The 13,198-nt window shown below is 41.4% G+C and overlaps 1 protein-coding gene across 1 annotated transcript in view; it reads right to left on the reverse strand.

Moving 5' to 3' along the window:
- Positions 1-897: 897 nt before the first annotated feature.
- Positions 898-13,198, reverse strand: part of dgkd (diacylglycerol kinase delta) — a gene marked incomplete at its 5' end in the record, with an annotated part of 27,422 nt that continues 15,121 nt past the window's right edge. The window contains 15 exon segments of the mRNA XM_079166007.1: positions 898-1,896; positions 4,351-4,454; positions 4,757-4,887; positions 5,068-5,188; positions 5,277-5,396; positions 5,478-5,570; positions 5,665-5,776; positions 7,251-7,423; positions 7,585-7,719; positions 9,238-9,351; positions 9,448-9,555; positions 9,742-9,838; positions 12,798-12,908; positions 12,999-13,092; positions 13,179-13,198. The exon segment at positions 13,179-13,198 is cut by the window's right edge and continues 109 nt beyond it. Coding sequence (XP_079022133.1) covers positions 4,365-4,454; positions 4,757-4,887; positions 5,068-5,188; positions 5,277-5,396; positions 5,478-5,570; positions 5,665-5,776; positions 7,251-7,423; positions 7,585-7,719; positions 9,238-9,351; positions 9,448-9,555; positions 9,742-9,838; positions 12,798-12,908; positions 12,999-13,092; positions 13,179-13,198 — 1,519 coding nt within the window. The 3' untranslated portion in view covers positions 898-1,896; positions 4,351-4,364.

The following is a 13,198-nucleotide window of genomic DNA, read 5'->3' on the forward strand; positions in this document are numbered from 1 at the left end:
CAGGTAGAGAACAGAGTACCTGAACAGGTAGTGAACAGAGTACCTGAACAGGTAGAGAACAGAGTACCTGAGCAGGTAGAGAACAGAGTACCTGAGCAGGTAGTGAACAGAGTACCTGAACAGGTAGTGAACAGAGTACCTGAACAGGTAGAGAACAGAGTACCTGAACAGGTAGAGAACAGAGTACCTGAACAGGTAGAGAACAGAGTACCTGAACAGGTAGAGAACAGAGTACCTGAGCAGGTAGAGAACAGAGTACCTGAACAGGTAGTGAACAGAGTACCTGAACAGGTAGAGAACAGAGTACCTGAGCAGGTAGAGAACAGAGTACCTGAGCAGGTAGAGAACAGAGTACCTGAACAGGTAGTGAACAGAGTACCTGAACAAGTAGAGAACAGAGTACCTGAACAGTACACCTCACGCCACATGAACAGCTTCTTCCCGTCTGCAGTCGGGCTCATGAACAGAGTCCGGGTCCCCCACTGACTCCGTCCCCCCAGGACCAGTCCTCCTGGTCTCTCCCCTGCACATCTATTTAAACACACTCGACACTTTTAACATTTCACTAACATTCACTTGTCTGTCTTACAGTCCTGTATCTGTTGTTGTTGCGCACTTTATTTTATATTTTATTGTAAATTTCTAAAACTTGCCCCGTGTTGACTGTTTATTGTTAAATGTAACGCAACACCCGCCACGACAACTTCCTTGTTGGTGCAAACTTCCTTGGCAATAAATGGTTCTGGTTCTGGTTCTGATTCTGATTATTTGATTATTAGATTGATTTGGTCGATCAAATGTTAAAAAACAAAAACCAACAAGATACCAAAATGGCGTCTTCAAACTGAAGACTTTAGATTCACGATGAAATGAAACAGACGCAGAAGAAACGTGAGAATGAGTTTTATTTGATAAATGTTTTAAGGCTTCAGAGTGAACTCGTCTCATCTGATATTTAATACCTTTTATATAAACATGTTAGAGAGACTTTCACTGTGTTTGGTCCTAAAGACGATGCTGGTTCAAAGTAAACTGACAGACAGTGAGACAGACAACAGCTCGTCTTCATCGACTGATACATTTGTCACAGCAGAGTCTTCGTCAGACCGACCACCTGATTGGTTCAGGAGGTCTCCTCCTCAGAATTGATCACTTCCTGTTTTTAAATCAAACATCAACTGCAGTTTATAGAAAAAATAAATATGTTTTAGTACAAAAGTCTCCAGAAGAAACTCAAAGTGTCCACAGTGTTTAAAGGGTTCTGCTGCATCCTGGTCCAACATGTCCACAACAGACCGGAGGTTCTGATTGGCCGGCTGCTCAGGTGAGCTGGACTGACTGGTGGTCTACATCAGGCACGCATGGTTTCAGGGGTCATAATGGATTTGAATCCTGACCCAGGTCTGGTATCAGGGAGTCTCTGGGTCACTACTGCCACGAGTCTGGACCAGCTTCCAACTCTTCTGTCCTTTGACTGAGTAAAGTCTGGATCCTGTATGCAGGAGAACCGTGGAGAACCCAGACCTGCAGCTTCAGGTCCACAGATGATGTTCAGTGACATCACTTTAAAAACAATCACTTTAAATGATAATAACCAGTCAAAGTCATTGATAACGTGGATTCACTGTAATAAAAAGGTTCATGTTGTCTCCATCGGCTCAGGTATCACATGCCCCGCCCCCTCTGCCTCCTGGATCCTGATTGGTTGGTGGGTAAGATGACAAGGCACTACTGGATGATCTGATTGGTTCTGTGTGTCAAAGAGCTGACCGCTGGTCCAATCACAGTGAGCTCTGGATGTGATGTCATAGACAATGGTTGTGTTCAGACCTGCTGGTCAGAGGTCACGTGAGGTCGGGTGGTTGAAGTGGACGAAGGAGGAGGAGACAGCTGACTCTATGACAACAAGAAGAAACCGATTAAAGACCAGTTATCCTTTAAATAAGAGACTCACATGTTGACTCATCATGAAGCATCATTAATATATATATATATATATATATTATAATAATAAAAACATCAGTGGGACTTTACTGGGATGGGGTTCAGCTCCCTGCTGTGTCCTGCTGATTGTATTTGAACACTTTAATTTAACACTGTTTTCATTTTAAGCTCTTCTGTAACTTTAGATCGTCGTTCATTGAGACATTTAACCTGATTCTCATGTAGAAGCTCTGGACAGATCATTTACACTAATGCTCACTGACGGGTTGAGAACCTTTGTCATCTAACTTTTGCTCTCCAAACATCTTAGTTTAACATATTTTTATCAGAGAAGTCTTTTTCTCATGGTGTGCCCACAAACTCTTTTAATAAGTTCAGTGTTTGGGCCGCTGTAATTATAGAATCCTGCTTACATCCCTGGTTGCCAGTAGGTGGCGCTATGACTATGAGTTAATATTGGCATGCAGAAGTCCTAAAGTCATGACAATCAACAACCATGTCAAGTTTGGGACAGTTTTGACAAAGTACAGTCGAGTTACAACAGCTTGATGGACGATGGTGAACCATGTAAAATGGCCGCCACACCACGTCCATGTTGTTCCATGAAACCTAAAGCTTTTAGTAACTTTAATCACTAAGGTCTTTAGATTCTGACCAAATTCTAAGCTGATCTGACTATTTCCCTCGGAGGAGGAGTTAAAGTAGAGCACCTGGAAATGGGGAAAAAAACACGAGAAATTCATACAAAATTAAAAATGGCTGACTTCTGGTTGGGTTTAGAGCACAGACCGAAGAGACTTTCAGATGTGATACATCTGCTTCCCAAATGTTTTCTAGGTGAAACGTACTGCGAGGGCTGCATCGCCAACATTTTGTAGGGGGCGCTATCGAGCAGAATTGCCAATCTAAAGCATTAAAATCACATCAGAATACTACATTCAGGATTTCAAAATGTGTTTGACAAGTTTGATTATGTTTTGAGCATTTTTAGCCCTCAAAAACACAAAAAAGTCATACAATTCAAAAAGGCCGACTTCCTGTTCTGTTTAGTGAAAAACTACAAGTGGATTTTTTGTACGTCCCATCAAGTTCCACATACCTACCAAATTTCATACAGCTAGGTGAAACCCAATGTTGGGGCTACTCAATAGGGGGCGCTATAGAGCCAATACTTCATACCGCAGCTGGACACCCCAATCAGATGGCAATTTTCGCCACGACTGCCTTGCGTGCCAAATTTCAAAATCTTACCAGTATCCCAAGCACCTCCTGTAAACACGCGGAATAATAATAAACATTAGAAGAACAATAGGTCCTCCACTCCGACTACGTCGGTGCTCGGGCCCTAATAATAAAAACATCATTGAGGTTTGAACCCTAATAATAAAAACATCATTGGGATCTGAACCCTAATAATAAAAACATCATTGGGATCTGAACCCTAATAATAAAAACATCATTGGGATCTGAACCCTAATAATAAAAACATCATTGGGATCTGAACCCTAATAATAAAAACATCATTGGGATCTGAACCATAATAATAAAAACATCATTGGGATCTGAACCCTAATAATAAAGACATCATTGGGATCTGAACCATAATAATAAAAACATCATTGGGATCTGAACCATAAGAATAAAGACATCATTGGGATCTGAACCCTAATAATAAAGACATCATTGGGATCTGAACCCTAATAATAAAAACATCATTGGGATCTGAACCATAATAATAAAAACATCATTGGGATCTGAACCATAATAATAAAGACATCATTGGGATCTGAACCCTAATAATAAAAACATCATTGGGATCTGAACCCTAATAATAAAGACATCATTGGGATCTGAACCCTAATAATAAAGACATCATTGGGATCTGAACCCTAATAATAAAGACATCATTGGGATCTGAACCATAATAATAAAAACATCATTGGGATCTGAACCATAATAATAAAGACATCATTGGGATCTGAACCATAATAATAAAGACATCATTGGGATCTGAACCCTAATAATAAAAACATCATTGGGATCTGAACCCTAATAATAAAAACATCATTGGGATCTGAACCATAATAATAAAGACATCATTGGGATCTGAACCATAATAATAAAGACATCATTGGGATCTGAACCCTAATAATAAAAACATCATTGGGATCTGAACCATAATAATAAAGACATCATTGGGATCTGAACCCTAATAATAAAAACATCATTGGGATCTGAACCCTAATAATAAAAACATCATTGGGATCTGAACCCTAATAATAAAAACATCATTGGGATCTGAACCCTAATAATAAAAACATCATTGGGATCTGAACCCTAATAATAAAAACATCATTGGGATCTGAACCCTAATAATAAAAACATCATTGGGATCTGAACCCTTACCCGCCTGGCAGTACTCAGGCCTCGCTGGCGCTGCTGTTCCTGTTGAGCTCTCTGATTCCCTGAAGGATCCTCTTCATGTGACCCACCTTCGTCACCCCGAGGTCCTGAACACAGACACACCTGAATCAGTCTTACCCGTCAGGTTGGTTTTGCTCTTATTGTAAATACACAGAAATAGAAATACAGCTAAAAAGGACGGACATAAACATTTATGTATGAGATAAAGTCTTCTGTAAATGAACTAATGTAACATGTTGCTTTACACACAGCAGCTTAGATCAACAATGACGTGAACATGTTAAACAATAAATATCAAATAGTTTAACAACAGAAGATAACAACACAAAAGACAATGTCCGTCCTCCATGACTCAGCACAGTTAGCAGTTAGCGGCTAGCAGCGGTACCTTCAGGTCCCTCCTCTCCAGGTGGATGAGTTCGGCCCCGCGGACGTCGTGTCCCATGAAGATGTCCTGATACTCAGTGAGACACAGAAAGTCCAGCCACGCCCCCACCTCCTCCGTCCCCCACTGGTGAACTGAGACACAGACAGGAAGTGGTTCACACAGACAGGAAGTGATTCACACAAACAGGAAACAACCCAAGAAGTGTCAGAATAGCAAACCTGATTTCACTAGAATACAGATGTGTACCATCTAAAACCAACAGTCAGAGACAAAGACAGGTAGGGAGAGAGAGACAGGTAGAGAGAGCTCACCTGGTAGAGACAGAGGACTGCAGGTCTCCTTGTTCTTGTTGTTTTTGTCTTTTTTTAACTTGGGGACGAGACGAAACTTTGCGCTCCGGCTGCATTTGACAGAGAAATCTGTCAGAGGATCCTGAAGACACACAGGCAGGTTTGTAGAAGCAGACAGACAGACAGACAGACAGACCAGGACCTAGTTGTGTCTAGTTGTGGTGGTTTACCTCATGGTCTGACGGGTCGATCACCGGACTCAACCAGGAAACTTCAGCCAGCCGACGGAGCTGCTGAGCCACCGAGCTCAGAGCTGCATTCAACTGGTCCTGCTGAGGAGGATCCAGCTGCTGCACACAAACAACAACCATGAGGACCAGGACAGACATGTCTTCAACATCACAAAAGGTTTATCAGAGGGACACAGTTACCATGGACATGTTTCCAGCCAGCAGCAGTTCAGTCTCACTGAGTAAAGCTTTGACGTTAATGACCATCTGAAGGACCAGGCTGCAGCACAGAGCCTGGAGACAGACAGGAGAGACAGACAGGTGAGAGAGAGACAGAGAGAGAGACAGACAGGAAAGGACAGAAGAGCCCACTAGTCCTGCTCAGTACCCCAGAGCTGTTGGAGTTGGCGTAGACCACGTCCATGGCCTTTGAGCTGGCGTTGACAGCGTGAGCAAGTTCCTGTTCCAGACTGTGGTGAGACTGAGCAACTTCACGAATACTGAAACACAAAATGATAGAATACCATAATAATAATAAATAATATATTATCAGGGTGATTAAAATATGAGCCTGTTGTTTCATGAACAACATTAACGATTAGTAACACAGATATAAAGGTGATGAGAGAAACTGTAAGTAGAACCAAAAAGAAGAGTCTACAAGAGTTCAGATTATTACAGCTCAATCATCAACATCATCTCATAACTGTGCATTTATATTATATTGAAGTGGCCTAAACTTATTATGTAAACACAGTATTCTAAATGTCTAATATACTTCTTTATTCAATATCTTTGATGTAGAATTCAGAAAAAGATTCAGTACTATAGTCTCTGCTCACCTACTGTAATATATTAATATTAATTCTCTGGTCTCCCTGTTCTCTTTAATCTCTCTGGCCTCTATAATCTCTCTGGCCTCTTTAATCTCTCTGGCCTCTCTAATCTCTCTGGCCTCTGTAATCTCTCTGGCCTCTCTAATCTCTCTGGCCTCTGTAATCTCTCTGGCCTCTATAATCTCTCTGGCCTCTCTAATCTCTCTGGCCTCTCTAATCTCTCTGGTCTCTCAAATCTCTCTGGTCTCTCAAATCTCCCTGGCCTCTATATCTCTGGCCTCTATAATCTCTCTGGCCTCTGTAATCTCCCTGGCCTCTCTAATCTCTCTGGCCTCTGTAATCTATCTGGCCTCGATAATCTCTCTGGCCTCCCTAATCTCTCTGGCCGCTGTAATCTCTCTGGTCTCTCAAATCTCTCTGGCCTCTGTAATCTCTCTGGCCTCTATAATATCTCTGGCCTCTATAATCTCTCTGGCCTCTGTAATCTCTCTGGCCTCTGTAATCTCTCTGGCCTCTCTAATCTCTCTGGCCGCTGTAATCTCTCTGGTCTCTCAAATCTCTCTGGCCTCTGTAATCTCTCTGGCCTCTGTAATATCTCTGGCCTCTATAATCTCTCTGGCCTCTATAATTTCTCTGGCCTCTATAATCTCTCTGGCGTCTCTAATCTCTCTGGTCTCTCTAATCTCCCTGGCCTCTGTAATCTCTCTGGCCTCTATAATCTCCCTGGCCTCTCTAATCTCTCTGGCCTCTATAATCTCCCTGGCCTCTATAATCTCTCTGGCCTCTGTAATCTCTTTGGCCTCTATAATCTCCCTGGCCTCTGTAATCTCTCTGGCCTCTCTAATCTCCCTGGCCTCTATAATCTCTCTGGCCTCTATAATCTCTCTGGCCTCTATAATCTCCCTGGCCTCTCTAATCTCTCTGGCCTCTCTAATCTCCCTGGCCTCTATAATCTCTCTGGCCTCTCTAATCTCCCTGGCCTCTATAATCTCTCTGGCCTCTATAATCTCTCTGGCCTCTATAATCTCTCTGGCCTCTGTAATCTCTTTGGTCCTGTGGGTTAATCCACCAGCTGCTGCCCATGAGAGGCGATTGTAAACATGACCAGGTAAAATGATGTAATGAGTAAAACCCTCACCTGTGTATCAGAGCTCCTGCTGCCTGACCGAACTCACTGATGAGTGACGCCTCATCTTCAGAGACAATCTCTGGCTGGGAGGAGAGGGGGGGCTGAGGGTGCTGAGGAGGGGGGGTCCGGAGAAACTCACACTTCTGTTTGTCCTCCCAGGACTTAAGGGTGCTCTCAAACGCCTGAAACACACACACAAATGGTGAGGGTCTGGGGTAGTGCCCTGTCTCTGGTGAGGGTCTGGGGTAGTACCCTATCTCTGGTTAGGGTTTGGGGTAGTACCCTGTCTCTGAGGGTCTGGGGTAGTACTCTGTCTCTGGTATTGTTCTGGTCTAGTCCTCACCCTGTCTCTGGTGAGGGTCTGGGTTCGGTTCTTGTGGATGATCTTGATGTACCCTGGAGGCTGAACCCAGGCCTCCCCGTCCACCTGCACCGGGACGCCTTCATCACCGAGGATCGTGATCTTCACCGTACGACACTGAGAGAGACAGACAGACAGACAGATGAACAGACAGATGAACAGACAGATGAACAGACAGATGAACAGACAGATGACAGACAGATGACAGACAGATGACAGACAGATGAACAGACAGATGAACAGACAGATGAACAGACAGATGACAGACAGATGACAGACAGATGACAGACAGATGAACAGACAGATGAACAGACAGATGAACAGACAGATGACAGACAGATGACAGACAGATGACAGACAGATGAACAGACAGATGAACAGACAGATGAACAGACAGATGACAGACAGATGACAGACAGATGAACAGACAGATGAACAGACAGATGACAGACAGATGACAGACAGATGACAGACAGATGAACAGACAGATGACAGACAGATGACAGACAGATGAACAGACAGATGACAGACAGATGACAGACAGATGACAGACAGATGACAGACAGATGAACAGACAGATGAACAGACAGATGAACAGACAGATGAACAGACAGATGACAGACAGATGACAGACAGATGACAGACAGATGAACAGACAGATGAACAGACAGATGAACAGACAGATGAACAGACAGATGACAGACAGATGACAGACAGATGACAGACAGATGAACAGACAGATGACAGACAGATGACAGACAGATGAACAGACAGATGACAGACAGATGAACAGACAGATGAACAGACAGATGACAGACAGATGACAGACAGATGAACAGACAGATGAACAGACAGATGACAGACAGATGACAGACAGATGACAGACAGATGAACAGACAGATGAACAGACAGATGACAGACAGATGACAGACAGATGACAGAAAGATGAACAGACAGATGAACAGACAGATGAACAGACAGATGAACAGACAGATGACAGACAGATGAACAGACAGATGACAGACAGATGACAGACAGATGACAGACAGATGAACAGACAGATGAACAGACAGATGAACAGACAGATGACAGACAGATGAACAGACAGATGAACAGACAGATGACAGACAGATGACAGACAGATGACAGACAGATGAACAGACAGATGAACAGACAGATGAACAGACAGATGACAGACAGATGACAGACAGATGACAGACAGATGAACAGACAGATGAACAGACAGATGAACAGACAGATGACAGACAGATGACAGACAGATGAACAGACAGATGAACAGACAGATGAACAGACAGATGACAGACAGATGAACAGACAGATGAACAGACAGATGACAGACAGATGAACAGACAGATGAACAGACAGATGACAGACAGATGAACAGACAGATGACAGACAGATGAACAGACAGATGACAGACAGATGACAGACAGATGACAGACAGATGAACAGACAGATGAACAGACAGATGACAGACAGATGACAGACAGATGACAGACAGATGACAGACAGATGAACAGACAGATGAACAGACAGATGACAGACAGATGACAGACAGATGACAGACAGATGAACAGACAGATGAACAGACAGATGACAGACAGACAGGTGTACCTGTGCGATGCGGTGATGTTGCAGGTTGATGACTCGAGAGACGGCCATCTGCATGCTGCCGAACACGGCCACCACCTCCAGGATCTTATCATCAAAGGAGGGAGCTGTGAACGTCTGAGAGACAGACAGGTGACACAATCAACAAACAGACAGACAGATAAACAGTGGAAGACATCAGATGACAGAGAGACAGACAGGTTCAGGTCTCACATCGTCCTCTTTGGTTCCTCCCCAGAAGTTGGTTCCCCCTGCGTAACTGGGGATGTTCAACACAGCGATGCCTTGGAGACTGGGGAGAGGGATCGGACGCCCATCACACTGTTCACACACACACACACACACACACACACACACACACACACACACACACACACACACACACACACACACGTTAGACTTGTGATGAGGATGATGATGATGATGATGATGATGATGATGATGATGATGATGATGATGATGATGATGATGATGTTTGGACCAGCACCGGTTGGTTGTGGGTCTCACCTCCAATAGAACCTTTTGCTCCAGGTTCTTATAGGTTCTGTGCAGCAGCTCTTTGGTTCCAAGAACTCCGTACCACATCATGTTCTTAGTCCGGCTCCTGAACACAAACCTCACTCATAAAAACTACAAACCTCACTCATAAAAACTACAAACCTCACTCATAAAAACTACAAACTTGACTCATACAAATCTCACTCATAAAAACTACAAACTTCACTCATACAAACTACAAACTTCACTCATACAAACTACAAACTTCACTCATAAAAACGTCACTCATACAAACTACAAACCTCACTCATACAAACTACAAACCTCACTCATACAAACATCACTCATACAAACTACAAACCTCACTCATACAAACATCACTCATACAAACTACAAACATCACTCATACAAACATCACTCATACAAACTACAAACTTCACTCATACAAACTACAAACATCACTCATACAAACTATAAACATCACTCATACAAACTACAAACCTCACTCATACAAACATCACTCATACAAACTACAAACTTCACTCATACAAACTACAAACATCACTCATACAAACTACAAACATCACTCATACAAACATCACTCATACAAACTACAAACTTCACTCATACAAACTACAAACATCACTCATAAAAACTTCACTCATACAAACTACAAACATCACTCATACAAACATCACTCATACAAACATCACTCATACAAACTACAAACTTCACTCATACAAACTACAAACATCACTCATAAAAACTTCACTCATACAAACTACAAACATCACTCATACAAACATCACTCATACAAACTTCACTCATACAAACTACAAACATCACTCATACAAACTACAAACATCACTCATACAAACTTCACTCATACAAACATCACTCATACAAACATCACTCATACAAACATCACTCATACAAACATCACTCATACAAACTACAAACATCACTCATACAAACTACAAACATCACTCATACAAACTTCACTCATACAAACATCACTCATACAAACATCACTCATACAAACAACACTCATACAAACTACAAACAACACTCATACAAACTACAAACATCACTCATACAAACATCACTCATACAAACTTCACTCATACAAACATCACTCATACAAACTACAAACATCACTCATACAAACTACAAACATCACTCATACAAACTTCACTCATACAAACATCACTCATACAAACTTCACTCATACAAACTTCACTCATACAAACTACACTCATACAAACTACAAACATCACCCATACAAACGTCACTCATACAAACTACAAACATCACTCATACAAACTACAAACATCACTCATACAAACTACAAACGTCACTCATACAAACTACAAACATCACTCATACAAACATCACTCATACAAACATCACTCATACAAACATCACTCATACAAACTACAAACTTCACTCATACAAACTACAAACATCACTCATACAAACGTCACTCATACAAACTACAAACATCACTCATACAAACTTCACTCATACAAACTTCACTCATACAAACTACAAACATCACTCATACAAACTTCACTCATACAAACTACAAACTTCACTCATACAAACTTCACTCATACAAACTACACTCATACAAACTACAAACATCACTCATACAAACTACAAACATCACTCATACAAACTACAAACATCACTCATACAAACTACAAACGTCACTCATACAAACTACAAACATCACTCATACAAACTACAAACATCACTCATACAAACTACAAACGTCACTCATACAAACATCACTCATACAAACATCACTCATACAAACTACAAACATCACTCATACAAACTACAAACATCACTCATACAAACTACAAACGTCACTCATACAAACATCACTCATACAAACATCACTCATACAAACATCACTCATACAAACTACAAACTTCACTCATACAAACTACAAACATCACTCATACAAACGTCACTCATACAAACTACAAACATCACGCATACAAACTACAAACATCACTCATACAAACTACAAACATCACTCATACAAACTACAAACGTCACTCATACAAACTACAAACATCACTCATACAAACTACAAACATCACTCATACAAACTTCACTCATACAAACTTCACTCATACAAACTACAAACTTCACTCATACAAACTTCACTCATACAAACTACAAACTTCACTCATACAAACGCCACTCATACAAACTACAAACTTCACTCATACAAACTACAAACGTCACTCATACAAACTACAAACATCACTCATACAAACTACAAACGTCACTCATACAAACTACAAACATCACTCATACAAACTACAAACGTCACTCATACAAACTACAAACATCACTCATACAAACTACAAACATCACTCATACAAACTACAAACTTCACTCATACAAACGCCACTCATACAAACTACAAACTTCACTCATACAAACTACAAACGTCACTCATACAAACTACAAACGTCACTCATACAAACTACAAACATCACTCATACAAACTACAAACATCACTCATACAAACTACAAACGTCACTCATACAAACTACAAACATCACTCATACAAACTACAAACGTCACTCATACAAACTACAAACATCACTCATACAAACTTCACTCATACAAACTTCACTCATACAAACTACAAACTTCACTCATACAAACGCCACTCATACAAACTACAAACTTCACTCATACAAACTACAAACTTCACTCATACAAACTACAAACTTCACTCATACAAACGCCACTCATACAAACTACAAACATCACTCATACAAACGTCACTCATACAAACTACAAACTTCACTCATACAAACTACAAACGTCACTCATACAAACTACAAACTTCACTCATACAAACTACAAACGTCACTCATACAAACTACAAACTTCACTCATACAAACTACAAACTTCACTCATACAAACTTCACTCATACAAACTACAAACTTCACTCATACAAACATCACTCATAAAAACTACAAACAGCACTCAGAAAAACTACATAATGAATGATAATTAAATAATTTGAAGGTGGACCTGCACTTCTCTGGATGTTCGTCTCTCTTGTTGTTGAAGTCCAGAGAGATTTTAGCGTCCAATCCGATTCCAAAGTAGTTATTCATGACACACTTCTCAGTGTAGCAGTCCCTGTACACACAGACAGAGAGAGAGACAGACAGGCAATCAGATAGAGAGACAGACAGACAGACAGACAGACAGACAGACAGAGAGTCTCACATGTTGTCGGGGTCACAGCTGAACGGGTCGGCGTTGACCAAAAGTCGACTGATCACAGAACTGCTGGAGAGAGAAGCTGAGATTCCTCTAAGACCTGCACACACACACACACACACACACACACATCAGACTGATGACATCATGATAACATTCAGGACTTCCTGGCGGACCTCAGAGTACCTGGATAGAGGATCTTTGTG

Source organism: Pholis gunnellus, assembly GCF_910591455.1.
Source record: "Pholis gunnellus genome assembly, chromosome: 9".
Classification (NCBI taxonomy): Eukaryota; Metazoa; Chordata; class Actinopteri; order Perciformes; family Pholidae; genus Pholis; species Pholis gunnellus.